We start from the raw sequence: 21,428 nt of genomic DNA on the forward strand, positions 1-21,428 counted from the left end.
TCACCACTGATTTTGACTCTCTTACCATGTATTGATCTTTTTTTCCCTTTTTTGTGTTGCTCATCCATATCTTATGCCCATGGTTCTGTTGTTTCCTCTTGGCTTAAATGGTTTCTTTTTTAAATTTGGATGTCAATCTTTGATTTATTATATATGTTGCAACCTCAGCCCCTTGTTTGTCTTTTAAATTTATGAGGACTTTTCTCATATAAAACTTTGCGATGTGTACTAGAATCAGATTTATCGGACTCTGCCTGTTGGCTCTGCCTTTTGTGGCTTAGGAGGGCACTGCGTACCCCAAAGCGAGAGGTTTTACTTTTCTGTATCTCCCAGAATAACGGGGATTCTGTGACACGTGTCCATTTTTATAGAGAGAGGAGCGGATCCCCGCCATCTGCAGGTGGAGCTCCTCACATCGGGCCCCTCTGCGTGTGCACGCCCTGCCATGTGTTCCCAGGGCAGCCACACCTGCTGGATGCTGCTCCTGGGGCCGGCCCTGCTGGCGGTGCGCCACACGTGGCTTCCTGACATGGCCTTGGAAGTGATGGGAGCAGGCTGGCTGACCTTGACCATGGTGGCCACGGGCCTGAGCACACAAGCCCTCTCCTTAAACCAGGCAAAAGGTCTGGATTGAGAAGAAAAGCCCAGAAGGGAGAGAGAAAGCTTACGGGTCTCTCGTCGAGTCTTGGACGGTAAAGCAAGCCTCTTGGAAGCAGATGAGGGGGTCCATATCCTGAATTTCCTGTGTGAGGTCAAAACTCTGATTCCTCATCATGAAGGGGTACCATAGTCACCCCGGTTTTCCCTACTGGGAAAGTGAGGCTGAGAAAAGCTACATGTCTGGAGTTAATGGTATGCCATGTTAGGACCCCACCTCTAGTTTCTGTTTACAGTCAGTCTTAGGATTATGGAAGAGAAGCCTCTGCGAGTTTCTTACCCCTCACCAGACGACTTTGTTCATGTGATTCATCCTGGGAAGTAAAAGCTGTTATCCTTGTTTTATAGCTGAAGACAGAGAAATTGGCTGATAGAATGAAGGGCACACAGTGGGTGAAAAGAAGATTCAGAGCTGAAGTTCACAGTTGATGCCTTCCCTCCATCCTGAGCTCCTTTCAGAGTATTTGCAGGGAAGTACACAAAGCTACTAGCATGGGAATAGCACATTCCTTTTCTCTCCCTTCAATACTAGCGCATGTGCGACGAGGAAACTGTCTCCACCAAGTGGCTATTTTCATTTTTACTAGTTTGAAACAGAAGATAAGGCACCCATCATTTGGAAAATAACTTTTAAGGGACACCTTGAAGGTTTCCTCCGACAGAATTCATTAAAGTCACTGTATTTTATTAATTGAAGACTTCACAGTTGAATGAGCTAGTGATTTGTTTATTGCTAATCCGCGCTCCTTTCAAAACACCACTTGAACTTCGCCTGAGACTAATTTTCACCCAGGTTGTTTTTTAGCAGATGCCATCTATTTTTGTTAGTGAGCATGTTTGCCATTTCTTCCAAGGGAATGGTAACTATAAATTATACTTCAGAGAACTTCTAAGTAAATATGTTCATGCCTCTGCACTTTAATGTGTTAATTAGCTATTAACAGTGTGAGTAAATTAGACCTGTCAAAAATAATGGCCTCCTTGACTAGTTTTTACCACCACTTCACTTGCTGGTTTTGCTTGTAAGCTTTGCCCCAAGGACCGTTAAAAAGCGAGGTTGTAGAAGTCTGCCTTGCAAAAGATAAACTCTGAGTTTGTTGCAAGTCAACTAAGGCCTGAGTCTGTGGGTGCTACAAGGATGGGGAGCCCTTATTTACAAACCCCAGTCTTCCCAGTAACTGGATTCACAGCTGGCATGGGGCTTATCCCTAGGAACCCCCATCTCTGCTCTTTGCTCCCCGTTTCAGAAAAGCTAGCCAGTGATTGCACTGGTGAGCACCTTCTTTTGTGCCTACGACAAATTAGGCATTTATTCTTTGGTACTGTTTTCACGCCAGAGCGACGTACCTTGCCCTCAGATCAGGGTTCTGAGTGGTACTGGGGAGGAGCCGGACCTCAGCAGAACCTTGCTCTCTGCTGTCTGACTCGGGCCGAGAGACCCGCCTGCTGTAGCTACCAGGGCTGAGGTGGGAGAGCCAAGTGAGAAACTCAGAAGAAAGGCTGAGGAGTGGTTCAATCTAGTTTAAAGACTGCTACTGTTTTCCTAGTCATATCAAGGATCGAATTCATCAACCTGGGATTCTAACCATCTGGGGAAACACATTTTGTGGTCTAAATGTTCGGAATGTGGGACTTAATCTTTTGCCAGCCCCCTGCATTTTCTGTTCATGAAGACTATATGGTTATTAAAGTCAGTGCAAATTAAGGTGCATGATAAAGTTTTCTAGGCTAGCTTTTTTTTTTTTTAAACACATGTTGTATAGAGGTTATATCACACATGTGCACACTGTTTTGTCTGTTTAGTGGTGTGGTCAGAGTCAGCTACAACACCTCAGAGCCATAGATTAAAATAAAGCTCAAATCATAACTGACCCACTGTCTTGGCAGCTCTGGGGGTAGATGAGGCAGCTGTGGTTCTGGAAGAGTCTTTTTAATCGTGCACAGACTGACAGGCTTCCTCTCTCTGTGCTTCTACCTGCCCCCTGGGCTCTGGCAGAAGGACCCCAGGGGTGAAGTTTAAAGTAGAGGGGGCCAATATCGGGCAGCAGACACCAGGGAGCCCTGGAGCATGGCTATTGCTCCCCGGATAAGCCTCCTTTTTCCTGTTTTGCTAAACGGACGTTTTCGTTGCTGTTTTTGATTGTCCCACCATCAGTGAAATTGATTCCTGTTCGGAAGTTGTTCGTGCTGTAAAGTAGGTTATCATTGCAGTCTGAATTTAAGGGGGCCTACATGTGTTCAATTAAATAGAGCGTATTCTGTGAACTCTTGAAAATAGCTCCTAGAAATAGGATTAAAACTTAAAATTTTGTTCTTTCCCAAGAAGCATGGGCTGGAGGCCACCAGCCAGCATTATTTTATGAATTTAAGATTATAATGGTCTTTGAATTCTTGTTTATTGTAGCTTTGGCCTGAGGACGAATAATAAATGACTTTCAGTATCTTGGCAGTAGTGAGTTTTTTCAGATTAACAAGTTTATTTCCAAATGTAAACCTGCTATATTTGTATGTCCATTTGCTTAACAATTATATACTTACACCTAGTATGGGCCGTCTTTCAGATTGAAACGGGCGTTGTTTCAGGCTGAAGTGAACCTGTCCGTATTGGAAAAGTTTATTAGTTTTAAGTGTTACTAATTTAAAATTTGCTAGTGCCTGGAGGACAGCCAGGCTGAAGGGTACCCTAACCCTAGCTGTGTAAATAGAAATATGTGACGGAGGAAATGATTGGTGCAGGAAGAACGATCAAAGGTTTACTTTTCTGTATCTCCCAGAACAAGCATTTAGGTTACTTTGAAAGCATCCATTTATGTGTAATCAGTTAATTTAATAATTATAAACTCTTCTTCCAGTAAATAGCCAATGCTTTTTTTTTAAAGCCAAATGTTATTATAGGTACCCTGGAAAATAATATATCATTACAATGCTTCCTAACTTAGACTCCTCGTGGTTCATGATGATATTCTAGTTGGTCTCCTTTATCAGCCTTCACTGCTATTGGAAGATTTCACTGTTTGGGAGGTCTGGCTGCCCAGTTATAAATTTTATAATGTCAAAACCATTAAAACATCTATTTAAAAGCTCCAGCGTACAAAGAAAGAGGGTTGAGATAGTGGCAGATGGTGTTTCTCACATGAAAGGTAGTTACCTGGACTTTGTAGTCACATTTATATGGAATCCATTTCTGCCTCTTACCAACTTACCTCTGGCATAACGCGTGAACTTTGCTTGCCGCAGGTTCCGAATTGCATGTCCGGAGTAGCACTCAGAGCTAATCTGAGGACCGTGCCATAAACCCACCTGAAAAGCGTGTGACGTAGAACAGGCACTCCGTATACACTGACTTGCTTTTCATTCTTGCTTGTCTTACCCCATGTCTCAACAATTTTGGTCTTTTTTTTTTTTTTTTTTTTGAGAACAGAACAATTATTCAGAAGGACAATAGAAAACGAGGGTCCCCCCCACCCACTGGACAGCTGCTAGTTTTATGTTCATGGCAATGACCTCTTCTAATTGCAGGTTACATCCAGGCATGTAGAGGACTTATGATCGCCGCTGTCAGCCTGGGCTTCTTTGGTTCCATAATTGCCCTGTTTGGAATGAAGTGCACCAAAGTCGGAGGCTCAGAGAAAGCCAAAGCTAAAATTGCTTGTTTGGCTGGGATTGTATTCATACTGTCAGGTAAGTAGTAGCTTTCCTCCCAACCAGGTACTTCCTTCATGTTAATGAAATACCACTCACTAACCACTGTGCTTGCCATCTGGTACTTTTTAGGGCTGTGCTCAATGACCGGTTGTTCCCTGTATGCAAACAAAATCACAACGGAATTCTTTGATCCTCTCTATATTGATCAAAAGTAAGTGCTCTTCTCCTTCTGTATGTTTCTAGCTCACAGGAAATGTACATAAAATCATTTTCTAAATGAATTTACATAAATTTCCTACATGGTTTATGAAAAGGACGTGAGAAATACAAGTAGATGATATTTGATGAAATGATGCAGGAGTAAATGTTTTACACGCTACGTTGGCAAATCATGCATTTGATCACTGTGTTAGGATTATATGGTGTCTTGTCTCTAAACAGCTCAAGGTGTAGGATTTAGAAATCTAAACTCCATCCACTGGACGTCCTGACACTGGAGCTAGATGGAGGAAAAGTGGTACAGAGGGTTAAGATGGGAAGGAAAGAATGATGGAGCGTGAGCACAGCACGGTAGCACCTTGCCTTGATTTTGTCCGACCGCAGTGGTCTTTGCCAGATGCTAACATCTGGCCCAGTTTCAGTCTCAACATAGAGATGAACATTGAGATGAAAACTGAAAGGAAATTGTGCTCTCGAAGATTAGACATGTTCTAATGATATTTAAATGAAATATTATTTTTCATTTGTCATTAGCCTTTTACATTTGCTCTGTCAATAACTACGGCCTGAACAAGTGCCACCTAATAAATCTTTATGAAAAAAACTGAACACGATGCAAGTTGGTTGCTTTTTTTTTTAATGCTCTAGGAGTGGCGTAGACACTCAGACGTGACCAGTTTCAGTTGCAGATGAATGCTCTGGCATTTACAGATCGGTTTCTTTGTTGTTGTTTTAACTATGAGCTGTTGCTTTTTATAGTTTCCCTATGCTTATTTCTTTGCATTTGGGAAAACCCCAAGGATACTAAATTAGAAATAATCCTCTCTCAGATATTTTGTCTTTCTTTTTTTTATTACATCGTATTGATTATGCTATTACAGTTGTCCCAATTTTTCCACCTTTGCCTCCCCTCCACCCAATAACCCTACTCCCCCAGGCAATGCCCCCACCATTGACCATGTCCGTGGGGCGTGCATATAAGATCTTTGGCTACTCCATTTCCTATGCTGTACTTTACATCCCCATGGCTATTCTGCAACCACCGATTTGTACTTCTTAGTTCCCTCGCCTCTTCACCCATTCCCCCAGGCTCCCCTCCCATCTAGCCACCTTCAAAATGCTCTCTGTATGCACGGTTCTGTGTTGTTGTTTGCTTAGTTTGTTTTTTAGACTCAATTCTTGATAGATTCGTATTTTTTGCTATTTTATTATTCATAGTTTTGATCTTTTTCTTAAATAAGTCCCTTTAATGTTTCATATACTAATGGTTTGGTGATAATGAAGTCCTATAGTTCTTTCTTGTCTGGAAAGTTCTTTATCTGCCCCTTGATTCTAAGTGATAGCTTTTCTGGGTAGAGCAATCTTGGCTGTAGGTCCCTGCCAATCCCTTCTAACCTGCAAAGTTTCTTTTGAGAAATCAGCTGACAGTCTTATAGGAACTTCCCTGTAGTAACTAACTTCTTTTCTCTTGCTGTTTTTAAGATTCTCTTTTTATCTTTAACCTTTGGCATTTTAATTATGATTTGTCGTAGAATGGACCTCTTTGCATCCCTCTTGTTTGGGACTCTGTACTTCCTGGACTTGCATGTCTATTTCCTTCACCAAATTAGAGAAGTTTTCTTTCATTATTTTTTCAAATAGATTTCCAATTTCTTGCTCTTTCTCTTCTTCTGACACCCCTATGATGCGCATATTGGACTTCTTGAAGTTGTCCCATAGGCTATTTATACTGTCCTTGTTTTTTTGAATTCTTTTTCCTTCTTGTTGTTCTTTGCTTCCTTATGTTCCAAATCATTGATGTGACTCTTGGCTTCATCTGCTCTACTGTTGTTTCCCTGTAAATTGTTCTTTATTTCAATTAGCGTATCCTTCATTTCTAACGGCATCTTTTTTATGCTGCTGAGGTCCTCAGTAAGTTCCTTGAGCATCCTTATAACCAGTGTTTTGAACTCTGCATCTGATAGATTGCTTATCTCCATTTCATTTAGCTCTTCTTCTGGAGTTTTGATCTGTTCTTTCATTTGGGCCACGTTTCTTTGTCTTCTCGTTTTGGCGGCCTCCCTGTGTTTGTTTCTATGTATTAGGTAGAGTTGCTTTGACTCCATGTCTTGGTACTGGGGCTTAATGAAGTGGGTGTCCTATAGTGTCCAGTGGCACAGCCTCCCCTGTCACCCAAGCTGGATACTCACGGTGAACACTGCATGTGGGCTGAGTACACCCTCCTTTTGTGGTTGAGCCTTGGTTGCTGTTGGCACATCAGTGGGAGGAATTTACCCAGGCCAGTCAGCTGCAAGGATTGGCTGTGACCACTTACCTCCAACCTCTGTCCTGTGTGGAGAATCAGCTGTGCGGGGGCAGGGTGGTGGTGCTCCGATATGGTCTGTAGTTGTCCACTGGGTGTGCTGGCCCTGGGGTTTCCCAGGTGGTGCAGGTCAAGGTCAGCCCCGACCTGTTTTGCCCAGGGCCACCCTGCCTGAGCTATGAAGCAATCTGAGATGGCTGCTACTTGTGCTGGGCTTGGAGATTCCCAGGCAAAGCTAAACTGTGAATCTAATCTCGCTACTTCTAGTGCAGGGCCTGGGGCTCCCTGAGGTCATCTGTTGCTTGTTTGAGAGGATTTAGGAAGTTGTGAAGTGTGAGCCAAGACCCACCATTCATATGGAAAAGCAATTTGGGTGGGCCTGTAAATTAAGTGGGGCAGAGCCTCTGAGGATAACCAAGGCAGGTCAAACAGTGTCAGCCAGGTTGATGGAGTCTCAGACATGGCACCAGCTTGTTGGCTCTGTGGGGGTAGCGTGTAAAAATGGGACAATGCCTCTGCTTGTTTTGATGCCAGACACTCAGTCTCTGCCTATATACCACTGGTACCTTTCAAGTTGCTACCCCAGTGGTGGAGCTCAGAGGCAGTGAGTCCGACCGAGTAGGTGAGTCCATGTGTCGATTCTTTAAGAGGAACTGCTTGGGGCTCCAACAGCTTCTCCCAGTGACTCAATCCCTGTTAGTTTTTGCAGCCAGAATTATGGGGACTTATCTTCCTGGCCCTGGAACCCTGTACTGGGGGGCCTGATGTGGGGCTGGGATTCCACATTCCCAAGATATCCCTCCTGAATTTTTATCCATCATACGTGGGTGAGGGGCCAGCCTGTTCCACATCTGCACCCCTCCTACTAGTCTAGATAGGTGTGGTTTCTTTAATTCCATAGTTGTCAGACTTCCATTCAACTCAATTTCTGATGGTCTGAGTGATGGTTGTTCTATATTTTAGTTGTAATTTTGATGTGCTTGTGTGAAGAGGTGAGCCATGTCTGCCTATGCTGCCATCTTGACTAGACGTTCATATTTTGCCTTTCATGAGAATATACCCAGGTACCTTGTGAAAAGCCGCATGTGTGTGCAAGAATATTGCTGTCAACCAGGCTGGTGCTTCTCTTTCCATCTTCAGATCAAATGTCACAGAATTTTTAAAAAGTAATAACTAAAATGGCCGATCAGGCCTACATTACTTTTTTTCAGTGTATTTGGAAATCTTAAAAAGATTGACTTTCTAGTTCTCTCGTTAGTATAGTTTATGCATAAATAGCAAATGCTTATATAATGAAATGCATATATAATGACATATAAAGGAGATAACAGCTAACACATCAAGTCCCTACCATGTACCAGGCAGAGCATTGCAGGCATTCTTTATTTTATTCTTAGAACAGCCTTATGAAGTGGTTTCCCTTGGGTCTTCCTTTTTTTTTTTTAAATTGGGGAAAGAGTTCAAGTAATGTGTCCAAGAGCACTTGGGCTAAACTAGAAGGCTAATAGAACTAGGATCTAAACCAGGCAGCCAGACTCTAGAATGCTGGCTCTAAAATGCGTGATTTATAATATTGTACTGTTGTATAAGTTTTGTTACAGTATGCCACATAATACTTTTCACCAAGAGAGTTTCTTCTGTACATTTAAAGATAGTTTTTATTCTGAAATTTTATTAAATGGGAAACAAAAAAACTATTTTAGACTTAAATATAATTTTGACTCCCCCGCCTATGTTAGAAAAATGCATTCTGAGTTATAAATTGTCTCCTAATTTTCGACAGTGAGATTTGCACAGGTGTACATGATACCAGGCATGAGGGCTCCTGGGGATTAGAAACATTTTAGTGGTATTTAAATGAAATATTTTTCATTTGAATGTTGCAGTTTTATTTTAGGGTTTGATGTCATAAATATACAATAAAACGATATTTCTCTCAGTTTATTTTATTATTGACATTGCTAACTCTTCTGGATTATTTTTTCTACATCATTGTTTCTATTTTCCAGACAATTATTAAGGATGTCAGAATCTTAAAAATAGTTTAACCTTTCCTTTAATGGGCAGGGCTAATTCGTGGATGCACCATAACTTATATTTGTCCTTTGTGTGATTTTATTCTGTGCTTGCTGTATGCTCCGTCACCTTACTCAGTTCAGTACTTTGGAATTTCTTATTCACTTCTCAGATTTTAGTTGAACTCAGTTCAATAATTAGAGGCTCTGAAAGGTTTTCCTCTTGTCTGCGTTGTTGGTGCTACATTGAACTCTCCCGTTCCCACTCAGCCTCCCAGAATGGCTCTTTCCGTGCCGACTCACGCCCTGGGTGTCTGTATTCTCGTCTGTAAAATCAGGGTAACGCTAGCACCGCTCACATAGACTTGCTGTGACAGTTAAGAGGGGGTACACACACACACACACACACTCACACACCCTCAGAACTGATTAGAAAAAAGCCGACACCTTGTATTACCTATTACTGTATTGTACTGGCTATTATTAAAATTGCTTTTTTAGTGGCATTTGTATTAAAGATGTGCCTTATCTTTATAGAGGTCTTTATTAAGCTTTTTCTCTGGTGACTTGCAATACAACATGTGCAATTCGCCATTTGACCTTAATATAATTAAAAACATAAGAGCTAGGAATTATGAAAAACAACATGACTTAAAGATTGGTAGTATTTACAAGTAACAGGCCCTTCATACCAGAACCTTATAGAGAATATAGACTTCATCTTTTTTTTGTCATTGTTAAATATTTTTATTTATTTATTTTTAGAGAGAGGGGAAGGGAGGGAGAAGGAGAGGGAGAAAAACACCAGTGTGCCAGGGAAACATGTATCAGTTGTCTCTCCGTGCCCCCAGCTCAGGCGTGTGTCCTGAATGGGAATTGAACCAGCAGCCTTTCAGTTTGCAGGATGATATCCAATCTGCTGAGCACACCAGTCAAAGCAAGCTTTTATTTAAAAAAAAAAAAAAAAATCCTGCTTACTGAAAACATGTCAGCTCTCCGAGGCAGAGACTTGTTCTCTCACTCCCTGCTGGATGCTCGGCAGGGCCTTGCTCAAAGAAAGGCCCTCCATGACTCGTGTAAAATCCGCTTCAATCAAGGAATTGTCAAGGCCTGAAAACTGTAAATACGATGAGCTTCTAATTACCTGCAATGATAGACTAGAGACATAAAAATGACACATGACATCGAGAGGAATTCACCGACTTTTCTACAAACCAGCAAATCAACTAGCTTGACTTCATCTCTTTTCCTATGATCAACACTTCACAGAGAGAAAGAGATAAAAATTATGATCAATAACCTGCAGATTGTCTCTTAACATAAAATAAACTGATTTCATAGGTCTTGAAATACAGTCCTTTAAAGCAAGATTTTCACTTGGCTTACTCTAAGGGACAGCACTTCTTTCTCTGGCATTTGCTAGAATGCAGCGATCTGATTTAGTTTGTACATGGACTTAGAATTTGTTGGAGAACCAAGGCTAAAGGCAGAGCCCACCCTAGGGGCGCGGGAATCTGAGGTTGCTGCTACAAGAAGGTTCCGACTTTCTCTGCTGTCTTCACTGACCTGCATGAGAGTTAGTTCCTTGAAGTCAGAAAACACCTCTTTCTTCTCTGCCTTATTTGCCTAGCGTAGTGCCTGGTAAATGCAATTTTTTTTAAAAATTGTTGTTCAAGTACAGTTGCCTCCATCTGTTCCTTCAGATAAGTGCTAGTCCTTTCTGAATTAGCAGGAAATGTTTCTGCAGTCTCAGCAGACAGAGGAAGCCTCTCAGAGGGCAAACAGGGATGGCACGTTCCCTTTCCTCCTTCCACCCTTAACATGCATTAACCTTCCAAACGGCAGCTTCTGCCCGTAACATCCTCCCCTCCAGCCCTACTAGGCACGTGTGTGTGTGTGTGGGGGGGGGCACCTAGGAAGGCGGGGAGAGACAGCTGCTCTCCACATGCTCTAGTTTAAATTTCCCATACACTTCCTCTACCATACCCGAACCCTAAAATGCGCTGGAAAACCGTTCAGGCCTCAGAACCTAGTTTGGTTATTGGCTGGCTGCTGCTGTTGCCTGTCTGAAGAATTCTGTGCTAAATGAATTGAATCTGCTTTGTAGATCTCCGGGACATTCTTCTGTAAGGCCCACCCCTGGGTGCCTAAGTTCTCAAAACACAGATAATGTAATCAAGAAGTTCTGCTACAGTCCTACTACGGGCAAGAAATTCACTAGGCACTTTGTTGAGGAAAAAAATGAGTGGACTAAAGATGGAGGCAGTAGCGTTGCAAAGAGGATCACGCTTTATGTTCAGTGGCTGGTTGTTTCTGAAACCTTTTCCTGCCACTAACCAGGAGGATTTTTCTTCCAGGCTACAATCATTGGGCGGAATTGCAGCCTTTAAAGATGAGCTTCATCGATTCTGGCTGTGTCCTGCCATTTCCCCATTCTTTCCTTTTGTTTTGCTTCCTTGCTTTCATTCAAGTGACCATTATGTTTTATGACTTCAGGATGGGCTCCCGCAGACCCTTACAAGCTATTTCTCAACTCTTGCCTCTTGGGCTGTTTCAAACCACCTCCCTTCTTTTTATAACAAATTCTTTTAAAAAAAAATAACCTTCCTGCAATCTTAGGGTTATAGACACCTCTTAGTGATTCATCCTACAGGGTGCTGAAATTTAATTACATTATTTCCACCTTTGCCTTGTCCAAACCACTGACTTCCTGAATGTCTTGCATTGTTTTCCTAAATAAACTGTTTCAAGTAAGATTTGATTGACATAAAGAAACTCATTTTCAAAGTATGCAAGGCGAGAGCCCTGAACCAATTGGCCTTAACTGAGGAAAAAGGTCATGGTGATCTTAGCGGTATTCTTTTTTAGTATATGACATTTACCATAAATGTTTTGGCTCTGATATTCTCATGTTTGGTCTTACCTGCAGGCTCTTCTGTTTTCAAAGTTTTTAAAACTATGGAGTTATTTATCTCTAGTGTCTTCATTCCTGACATATATTCAGTTTCTGCTTTAGGATTTAAGCTTTACTTAGGTAAAATCTTCTCACTATTATGGCTGTCTACTATTTAGAAATAAACAGATGTCTACTTCCCAGGAAATTCTCTCTCTTGTTACTGTCAAGTTAAATGAACAATGGCTTATTCATGAAGTACATTTATATATTACACAAATTTTCTTTGGTGATGTTGAAAGGAATATTGATCTCATTAGGTGACCTTGCCAAGATAGTTAACTTCTTTCTATCCTTATTATAATTTGATGGATTAGGGGTGTTTGTTTATTTAAACTTACTCCATTTGCGAGGTTATTTGGAGAATGAATTAATATTGGTAAATAGCTTCTAGATTCTTGGATAAGGGATTCAAGAGAAGTGCCATGGGAAGAAAACCACTCCATTGTTAAACATTAAGAAGGTGTGGTTCTGTGACTTTGCTCCATGGTAGCCCAGGCCACTTCGGACCAATGATCTGATGTTTTTGTTATGCTACGATGACTTAAAAATTGACTTGACAATCAAGTGTTTGGCAATTGTGTTTTGTTTTTATTGATCAGTACATCAAGTCCCCATCCCTGCCAGTATGCCATGCTTTCTGGACACTCAGCTTTTACCACCCTGCCCTTCCCCCCTCCTGTTCACAGCCTGGCTAATCACCCCTGCTTCTCCTGCACTACTTGCATTCTGGGCGAGGGGCTCTCCTGGCTGCTCATATTGCACCTCGTGCTTCTATTATAATCCTGCTGGCTGGTTAGCCCTTTCTTATTGGTGCATCTCCCAAACCAGACCGGGAGCATCTCAAAGCAGAGCCCATGGCGTGCTGACTGTTGGAGCCTCTTGCAGCTAGTCCGTGCTCTCTGGCATTTACAGCAAGCGTGGTCAGTCAACAGTGCTGTAGGACTGTCTGTCTGCATCTCTCCTGGAGTAAAAGACTTGAGCATGCGTGTAGAGATTTTGGTCAAGTGAATGAGGAGAGGAAGCAGCACAACATAACTGTTTAAGAGTAAGGATGCTGCCCTGGTTGGTGTGGCTCCTGTTGGTTGAGCATCATCCCACAAAGCAAAAGGTCACAGGTTCAATTCCCGGTAAGGGCACATGCCTGGGTTTCGGGTTCGGTTCCTGGTTGGGGCATGTGCGAGAAGCAGCTGGTTGATGTTTCTCTCCCTCTTTTTCTTCCTCCTTTCCCTTCTCTCTAAAAATAAATTTAAAAAAAGAATAGTGAGGATCCTGATGTTCCTACCACTTAGAAGAGTACTTGTGACACACAGTAGGCTCTCAAGAAATGTTAGCTGAATTAACCACTTTCCTTTGGCGAAATAATGTTTAAGAATGATTGTGGTAGGAGAAATGTCGGCAAGGACGTAGAACAAGCGGAACTCTCATATACGGCCAGTGGGCCGTAAAATGGTGCGGTCACATTGGCGGCCTGCGTGGCAGCATCTACCTGACCTGGACACATGACCCAGAATCCCGTCCCTAGGGATACACCCAAGAGAAATGCAACTATATTTTTACCAAAATACACGTGCGATGTTTATAGCAGTGCTGTTCGTAGTAGCCGACCCAAATGCCCATCAACACAGGAAATAAACAAGTTGGGGTGTATCCACACAATGGGACACTACACAGACATGAGAATGAACCATCAACAACCCTTTGGATAAATCTCAGAACCAGTGTTGAGTTGAAAGAGCCAGATTCAAAAGAGTATGTAATAGCGTGGTTCCCCTCAAGTCCAAGAACAGGCAAAACTGTCCTGAGCAGGGGGATCAGGAGGAGGGGCCGTGAGCGGCGGGGCCACAGCGGAGCTCTGGGGCGCTGACCCTGGCTGCACGTGTGTGTAGAATTTGTGAAACTTGTCCTGTGCCTGTAAAGTTATTAAAAACTTAAAAAAAATTTAAAGTTATTAAAAACCCTGGGTCCGGGCTGCCTGGGAGTGAACCTCAGCTCAGTTCTTGTAGGCTGTGTGAGTTGAAGTGACTTGTCCTTTCTGTGGTCTGTGTTCCTCATCTTTTAAGTGAGGCAATCGGTACTGTGAGGTTATTGCAGGGATTAAAGGAGGTAGTACATTTCAGCTGTTTAGAACTGTGCCTCGCATATAGTCCATTATGCTGTGCCTCGCATAAGCAGAGTCCATTAAGGCAGCAGCGTATTACCTTGTGCAGGATATTAAGGTTAGCCGTAGAGAAATGTATATTGAAATGCTAGAGACCTAGTAGAAAGGATAGTTGTTGTAAGACACTTGACTCTCAAGTAGAAGGCAGGCTTGAAGGGGGCCTTGCATGAAGCCATTTAAAGGAAACAAGGCTTGTGTGATTTTTCCTCTTTATTTCTAATCATGTCAGTCAGAGCATCAACAACAGAGATATACAACAGATTGAAGCTGCCAAACGGAGGGATATTCTTGAGACCCTTCTCATAAGAACCCACTCTTTATACATCTCCCCCAGGTGTATAAAGAACCTGGTTTGGTTCTAAAATGTTCTCAGGTAGACTGTTGAGGATTCCGGATAAAATGCAGATGTGTTTTTAATCAGCCCAGGTTTTGTTTGCCTCAAGTCCAGCTGTATCTTTTTCCTTCAACACATCCAGATGGGTGTGCACACCCATCTCCGCGCGCACACACTCTGGACTTGTGTTCCCGGGGCTGGTCTTGCCCTCAGGTGGCTGAGGACAGTGTTGCTTGTCTTCGGGGCGGCTGGGCTTGACGCACAGCCCCGTTGGCATTGTCGGCTTACCCAGACTCGAAAATTTGCACGTAAACATGTTATTGTACCTACTCTGAGTATTATGACTCAGCACATCATTTCTCTCTTGAAATATGGGTACAGCAAACCCCCAATTATCCACATGAATGGAGGAGATCAATGGCATGGACGTTGCTGAACAACAGACTTACTTTTGAATTGAGCTATGTCATTTTGGGGACATGAGATGTTCCTTTTAAATTATAACTTACTGCCTTGGCTAATATTGTATTGTTATACTGTGGATAGTTTCTTAAATTCCCATGAATATCTGGCAAGAATTTGATCTCCTGTCGAGACGCCTACTTTGCACACAGAGAGGGAAGGAGGCCGAGAAGATGCGGGTTTTAGTATCTGACCTTCACTCAGCCCTTGGCCCTGGCCGTGGCTCTGGCTCCTCCGTGATCTTAGGGAATCCAACCCACATCCTTATGGGTGCGGGACGATGCTCCAGGCAGCTGAGCCACTGGACCAGGGCTAGAGGGTAATCTTTAAAAGAAGGCAAACCAATGGAATTCGACTGTAAAATTATACCATTGTTAATATATATGTGCGCTTTCTAAATTAAAAAAAAAAATTTTTTTAACGTATTTAGTTGTGTTAAGGTAATTGGTGTATTTATTTTGGCCTGTACCACCCTTGATTAAAATGAGGAGTAGGATAACATGTGTGGAAAACAAAACAAAACAAAACACTATCCTGAATGTCACAAGACCTGGCTCCTACTTCCGTGACTTTCAGCTTTTCTGGGCATCCTAAAAGAATGAGGCTTTTTTTTTCATTCACTAAATGGTTTTTGTTTTGTTTTTAGAGGAGCTGATTTTAAGCCCAGCTGTGTCCTGATTTTAATTACTGACCTCACTATTTTTTTTTTTTTTTTTTTTTTTTTGGTGCTGGGTGAAAAGATAGCCTGAGGGAATTTAGAAAAAATTCCATACCCTTGAGCTCTTGAGCCACTGAGAACATTATGAGCTAGGGAGGGAGAAAATGCACAGGTTTCTGAGATGACAACAGAAAATACAGCACATTGATTGTATTTTTTTTTACATTAATGAAATCTTGTACTCAGCTGAGGAAGAAGGAGTGACAGCTAAGAGCTTGGGTTTGGATCCCAGTTATGGGTTTTAAATCCTGGTTCTGCCATTTACTTAGCTGAGATATGGGGCAAGTAATTTAATCTCCCTGAGCTTCAGTTTCCTCGTTGGGAAAACCCACCGAATTGCAGGAAAGATTGAATAGAATAATAGGTATAAAAAAAAAATCCTAGTGCTGTGAGCTGACAGTAACAGTAGCTTTTGTCACTGTGGGTGTTTACCTGAACCATATCTACATGGATGTGGGAGAACAGGTAATGTTTACCTTGCCAAAAAAAAAAAAAAAAAAAAGCTCTTTTGATTCTATTGTTACATTTCACCACACTTTATTATAATTATTTGCTTAACATCTGACTATTCCCGCTAGATGTAAGATCCTTGAGAAAGGAGCTATTTGTGTCTCATCCACCCCGAAACACACAATTAGTACAAGGCTGAGCTGGTCGTTTCTGTGGAAGCAGCCAGGGCAGGGTCACCAGCTCCTTGTGGATGGCAGATCAGGTGGTAACAGGCGGTTTGAGTGCAAAGAAGAGAAAAACAGGAGGTGAGAATAACTAGTAGGTGTTCCTCAACCCATTCCCTCAGGATGTCTGAGAAGGTAACAGGGCTGAAATAGGAGGTGAAATATGCGAGGCCTCAGAATCACAGTTTCCCAGGGGTGGGCTGGTCCTTGTTCTCCCCTTGTGGAGGGAGAGGTGTGCGCAGCAGCCCGGAGCCCCAGGCCCAGCCAGGCGGGTGAGAACAATAGTTCATCCAATAGTTCAGAGGACATTTTAACGCCTTTGAGCTTTATGGTTCTTTTTGGGGAACATTTTAAGTGAGTAATCTGTGTTTTAATGTCTCCGTAGGCAAGTACGTTTTTCCCCTATTACTCACTTGCTAAATTTGCATTCAATTACATACATGAACTACAGTCCTAGAGGCAGCTTTGGTTAGTTCTGCCAGCTGAGCAGAATTTCTGAGAGTAGCTCCAGAAACAAAGTTCCCTCCTCACCCTGATGCTCATGGATCTACCTGGTGTTAAGCAGATTTATAGCCTTTCCGAGGAATGAAGACATCTTGGCAATTGGAACAGCTCATTAAAGAGGCCACACAATGAGGGGGAAGCTGGTCTAGGGCCAGGAGGATATTGTTAACAAAAGGAAGACCTGCAACAGATGGCCTGAAATTGGATCGGCTTCGAAGGTGTTGAAGTCAGCTTCTGAGCATGACCGAAAACAAAGACAGACTTCCAGGCAGAGACGAAGTTTCCCGGCCAGGGTGAAGGAGGTGAGCTACAAGACAGATCCGAGTGGATGTTACAATGTAGTGCTGTCTCTCAGCCGCGTCTTTCAGTAATGGAAGTCCGTTTCTGCCAGACCAAGCACACTGCTTAGGTGTCAATTCAAGTAACTGTTGAATAAGCCCACTACACCTGTCTTCTAACTGAATGAAGAAAAAGTCTCTGAAAAAGAACCAAGGCACACAAGCCCTCACATTGGAATTATTAAAAATGATCGGTATAGACGTGGAGTCTCTTAAAGACTTGAACTCTAAACTGGTACTACTATGGATTATACGTTTGTCTTCCACAAAAATCACAAAGAATTCGAATGAAAATGATCACTTCCTTGGCATAGAGTCTGTATTTAGTGACTTAGAGAAAATTAAAATATGTTTAAAACAGGAATAAGAAAACCAATTTTAATGTAAGCCAAACTCATCGTTCTTAAATCCCTTCAGAATGTTTCGGGATGCTTAAGTACACACAAAGACTCACTGCCTGACATTTGAACTGCCTGGGTAATTTATCCTCTAATTTGTAACAACACCAGGTACATGTTTCCATGCTCTTTTGAATCCTAGTGCTGAGCTGTGGCGTATGATTTCTTCCACCTTCACTTCTAACTGATCACTAGTAATAGTTAGAGACTTACTTTTCATCAGCCATGGCACGGGGTACTAGCCTCCTATTTTAGAGAACTATATTGTTTAAGAGAAATCTCAGACTCTTTCTTCCAGGGTTATTTAAATGAAGTTTCAGGAGAGAAGACAACCTAAATTCTAGCGGGGGGGTGGGGTGGGGGCAGGGGGAAATAGAAAAAAACAAAGTAGCACTAAATTGTAACCTTACAATCATGTCCTTCCAGCGGAAAATTTCCCTGTGCTCACACCTTTAGCTGTGTTCTGACCCGGCTTCCTACAGGTTTTTAGCAGCTTGGCACTCTGCTTGTTTTATTTGCACAATCTTGTTCAAACAGCATAAAAGCAGGGCTGATGTGGAAATCCAGGACATCCTTTTTAGATGTGTAACATATTCAATGAAGGCATCTTTTATAAAACTGCCACTTCAACACTCTCGATCGGGCCAGCTCGCTTGTTTTTCACCTGTGCACGTACGTCTCTCTTCAGTCCTCTTTGGACTGTTTACTTTGTGCCGCCTGAAGGTGTTTTGCTCTGCACACAGCACCCTTCTGTGTCTGCCATGACGGCTGATGGTGCCGGTGGAAGTTTCTCGGTTCCCAGACCCTCCTCAGGACTTCCTTGCTTCAGCTACCACCTTCATTTCCCAGGAAAAGCAACACAAGAGTCAGAAAAGGAGGGATCCCAGGGCAGCATGCGTTGCGTACACCCGTCCCTCCCCGTTGCCAATGCAGGCCATGAAATTGCCTGTATAGTCAGATCCGAAAGTAGGCAGTAAGTCCCCAGTCTTGTGTCAGTGTTGCTTCCTGCTTCATGAGCTGGTGGCCAGAGCCACGCTGCTACACTGTCCCCCGCTGCTGGACGCCCGGTCCACGCCGGAAGTCCTGCCCAGCCTGCAGAGCAGCGCGGCATGAAGGAAGAGAAGAGACAAAGCTCAGGGCAGGCGCAGGCTAGCCGCTGCCAAGATCGTGGTGCGGCCTGGATGCAATCCTGGCCCTGGCCCAGCGCCTGGTCCGGGGCGGGGAGGGGGCTGCGCTGGCCGGGGAGCCAACCTCCGCCTGTCGTTTACCCTCACTGCTTGCTTCCCTTTTTCAGCGCCTCTGCGCTTTCTGTATGATAAGACCCTTCCCACTGTGACTTCATTTTACCATGAAAAGCACCCTTTGGTAGGCAGTGGCAGGCATCGATTTTGTACCCTGACAATGGCAGTCTCGGGGCCAAAAGAGGTTTGGGAAACTTCTTTATTAAAAACAACAACTACTCGTAAAGAATAGGATAGGCAGGCGGGAGGAGACACAGAGCCCCTGAGGCCGGGGTCTGCTTTGGCGTCCCCCATTCCTTTCACTGGGCGAATGCTCCTCCCCCAAGAGGATTTCCTGGAGCCGCCGCCCCCCGCGTGGTTCCCCACACTTGTTCTCAGTGGCATTATGTGCACCCGTGTATGGTGACCTTCCCAAAGCAGGAGCTGTCTTGTTGACCTTTGCATTGATTCCAATCATCAGCAGAGATGGGCTACTGTCTAGGAGACGCTTAATAGCGATTTATCAGCAACCTTTTATGGGCACCGTAGCGGAGGGAAATCTTTTTTTTTTCCCCTCTAATCACCTACATTCTTCTCCACTGGGGGCCCTGTAAACAAAACTGACAACAGACATTAACAAGAGAAAAATAAACAGAAGCTTATTAACATACACATCACACATCCCCAAGGGCGTACTCAGTGATGAGGATCTCAAAGGAGTGGCTAGAACTTGGGCTTATATAGCATCTTAATAAATTTGTAGAAAAGTAATAAGACGAAGGAAAAGGACTTTGAGTCTCTTGGGTGGCCAGTTATGGGAAGGCAGATGCAGGGGGGAACTGGTGGCAGGTGAGTGCTAGTTAGTAAAGTTTGTTCCATGGATTCTCTGGTGATTAACTGCTCTCCGTCCTGGTAGAGAAGGAGGGGGCACCTTTATATGCTTATCTACTGCTTTTAGGCAAATGCAGGGAGGAGGAGAGCTTTTCTTATATCTGCTGCTTGTCCATTGTCTTCAGCTCAAAATAATCCTTAGGCCGAGGAGGCATGTTTGGAGGTGGCGTATTCTGCCCGGCTTCAGCCCCTTGCATGTGATTTGTACATAGCAGGTGCTTAATAAACGTTTAAGGAATTGAACTCCAGTGACCGCAAAGGCAATCTTCCCTTTTCTATCTGGAGCCTGCCTAAATAATTCACCCTGCACGGCAGAGTAAATGGGCAGAGCGCTTGGTGAGGCTCGGGCAGCGCCCAGGGGCAAGGTGCCATGCGGGCCAGGGCCCAGGCTGGAAGTGGCCTGCTCACTTCCGTTTGCCTGCAGGGTACCCTCATTTTCCTCCTGGGATGCTGGCGATGTGCGCTCAAGTGATGGATAGGAAAACATGGGAGAGGAGTTTAAAGCCTTACATGGATACAAGGTGTTATTGCTTCCTGTTATTGCTTCCTGCACCAGCTCTGAGAGCAAGAAATTATAATGGGCGTTCAGTGGAAGTGGGCTGCTGGTGTTCCACGCAGTTTACCTCTCCCCCCTTGCAAGGGAGCTGTAATGCCTGTGTGACACTTCCTCACAGGTACGAATTGGGAGCCGCTCTGTTCATTGGATGGTCGGGAGCCTCGCTCTGCATAATTGGTGGCGTCATATTTTGCTTTTCAATAGCGGACAACAACAAAACACCCAGGTACGAAAAACAAAACAAAACCCCAAATGACCTGTTGAAAAGTATGGTACTGTTCCAAATTACTACATGCGGGGCAAACGGTAGTTCATGATTCTTAGAAACTTCAAATATCCAGAACTGGGAAAGGGTAGGAATGTACGATAAGTCTAATATTCAACACAGTAAATACTATATTGAATATATTTCATTATAGTTCATTTTTCTAAAAAAAGCTCATCATTCCTATGTCCCAAAGCTATTTCTGGAAGTAGACGTGTGAGGTCTGAAAACGGGCATTCTTCACTTCGGCCTTACCATAATTTTCACATAGAAATCGCTGATGAAGGCCCCTGTAGTCTTCTAGGTTCCGGGAGGGTGAGCTTTCAATGATAGCGTTGGAGCAGAACCACTGAACAAATGAAAAAGCCGTGCGCTTCTCCTGCAGAGATTCCTCGTCACACCAGCGGTCCAGACGTGACGTGGAAATGTTCCTTGGGGGGAAGCTCACTGAAAGGAATCGGGGAGACCTAAGCTTAGCTGTGACAGGAAGAGAGGGAGTGGTGTCCGCCCATTTGTGTGCGTGCTTTGTGGAAACCAGGATCTGCCCAGCTGTGTTTTGCCTTTCAGAATGGGATACGCGTACAACGGGCCCACGTCGGTCATGTCTTCACGGACAAAGTATCAGGGGGAAGGAGATGTTAAAACCTCCAACCCTTCGAAACAGTTTGACAAGAACGCTTACGTCTGAGCGAGCGCTGCTGCTGCAGGCTGCCTTGAGTTTGCTACAAAGGCGAACCCGTCCCAGAGTGATCCCGTCGAGGCCTTCTTATAATTAACACTCCAACTATTTTTAAAGTACGAATTTGAAGAATTTGTTGATTGTATGGATGTACATGTTCTTACATAGTTATATACTAATCATTTTCTGTTGGGACTTTCTATAAAAAATAAAAAATAAAGAGGTTATTTCCAGGATTTGTATCCATTTCCAGCCTGTGTTATTTAGCACTGGAAGGGGTCAAGAAGTACCTTGTAAAGTAGTCTTACTCATGTGTTGCCGTCTCTCCCCAGTCTCGTGTCTCTGTCTTCATAGAATTAACAGAAAGTGTGTAAGGAGTGGTGTCTTGTGCACAGTGTGGGGGGGCGACATGAGACTATTCTTCAAAAGATGTGCGG

At 43.5% G+C, this 21,428-nt stretch overlaps 1 protein-coding gene across 2 annotated transcripts in view; it reads left to right on the forward strand.

Annotated features, from left to right (window-relative positions):
- The window catches only part of CLDN10 (claudin 10), a 100,082-nt gene extending 78,866 nt beyond the window's left edge, over window positions 1–21,216 (forward strand). For both annotated transcript variants that reach the window (XM_054586477.1, XM_054586478.1), the window contains exons 2-5: window positions 4,177–4,338; window positions 4,432–4,513; window positions 20,166–20,273; window positions 20,880–21,216. In XM_054586477.1, coding sequence (XP_054442452.1) covers window positions 4,177–4,338; window positions 4,432–4,513; window positions 20,166–20,273; window positions 20,880–21,000 — 473 coding nt within the window. In that variant the 3' untranslated portion in view covers window positions 21,001–21,216. The remainder of the gene's footprint in view (window positions 1–4,176; window positions 4,339–4,431; window positions 4,514–20,165; window positions 20,274–20,879) is intronic.
- Window positions 21,217–21,428: the final 212 nt, after the last annotated feature.

Source organism: Pteronotus mesoamericanus, unplaced genomic scaffold (genome assembly GCF_021234165.1).
Source record: "Pteronotus mesoamericanus isolate MK-2021 breed Mesoamerican mustached bat unplaced genomic scaffold, CSHL_Meso_final contig_94, whole genome shotgun sequence".
In the NCBI taxonomy this organism is placed as follows: domain Eukaryota; kingdom Metazoa; phylum Chordata; class Mammalia; order Chiroptera; family Mormoopidae; genus Pteronotus; species Pteronotus mesoamericanus.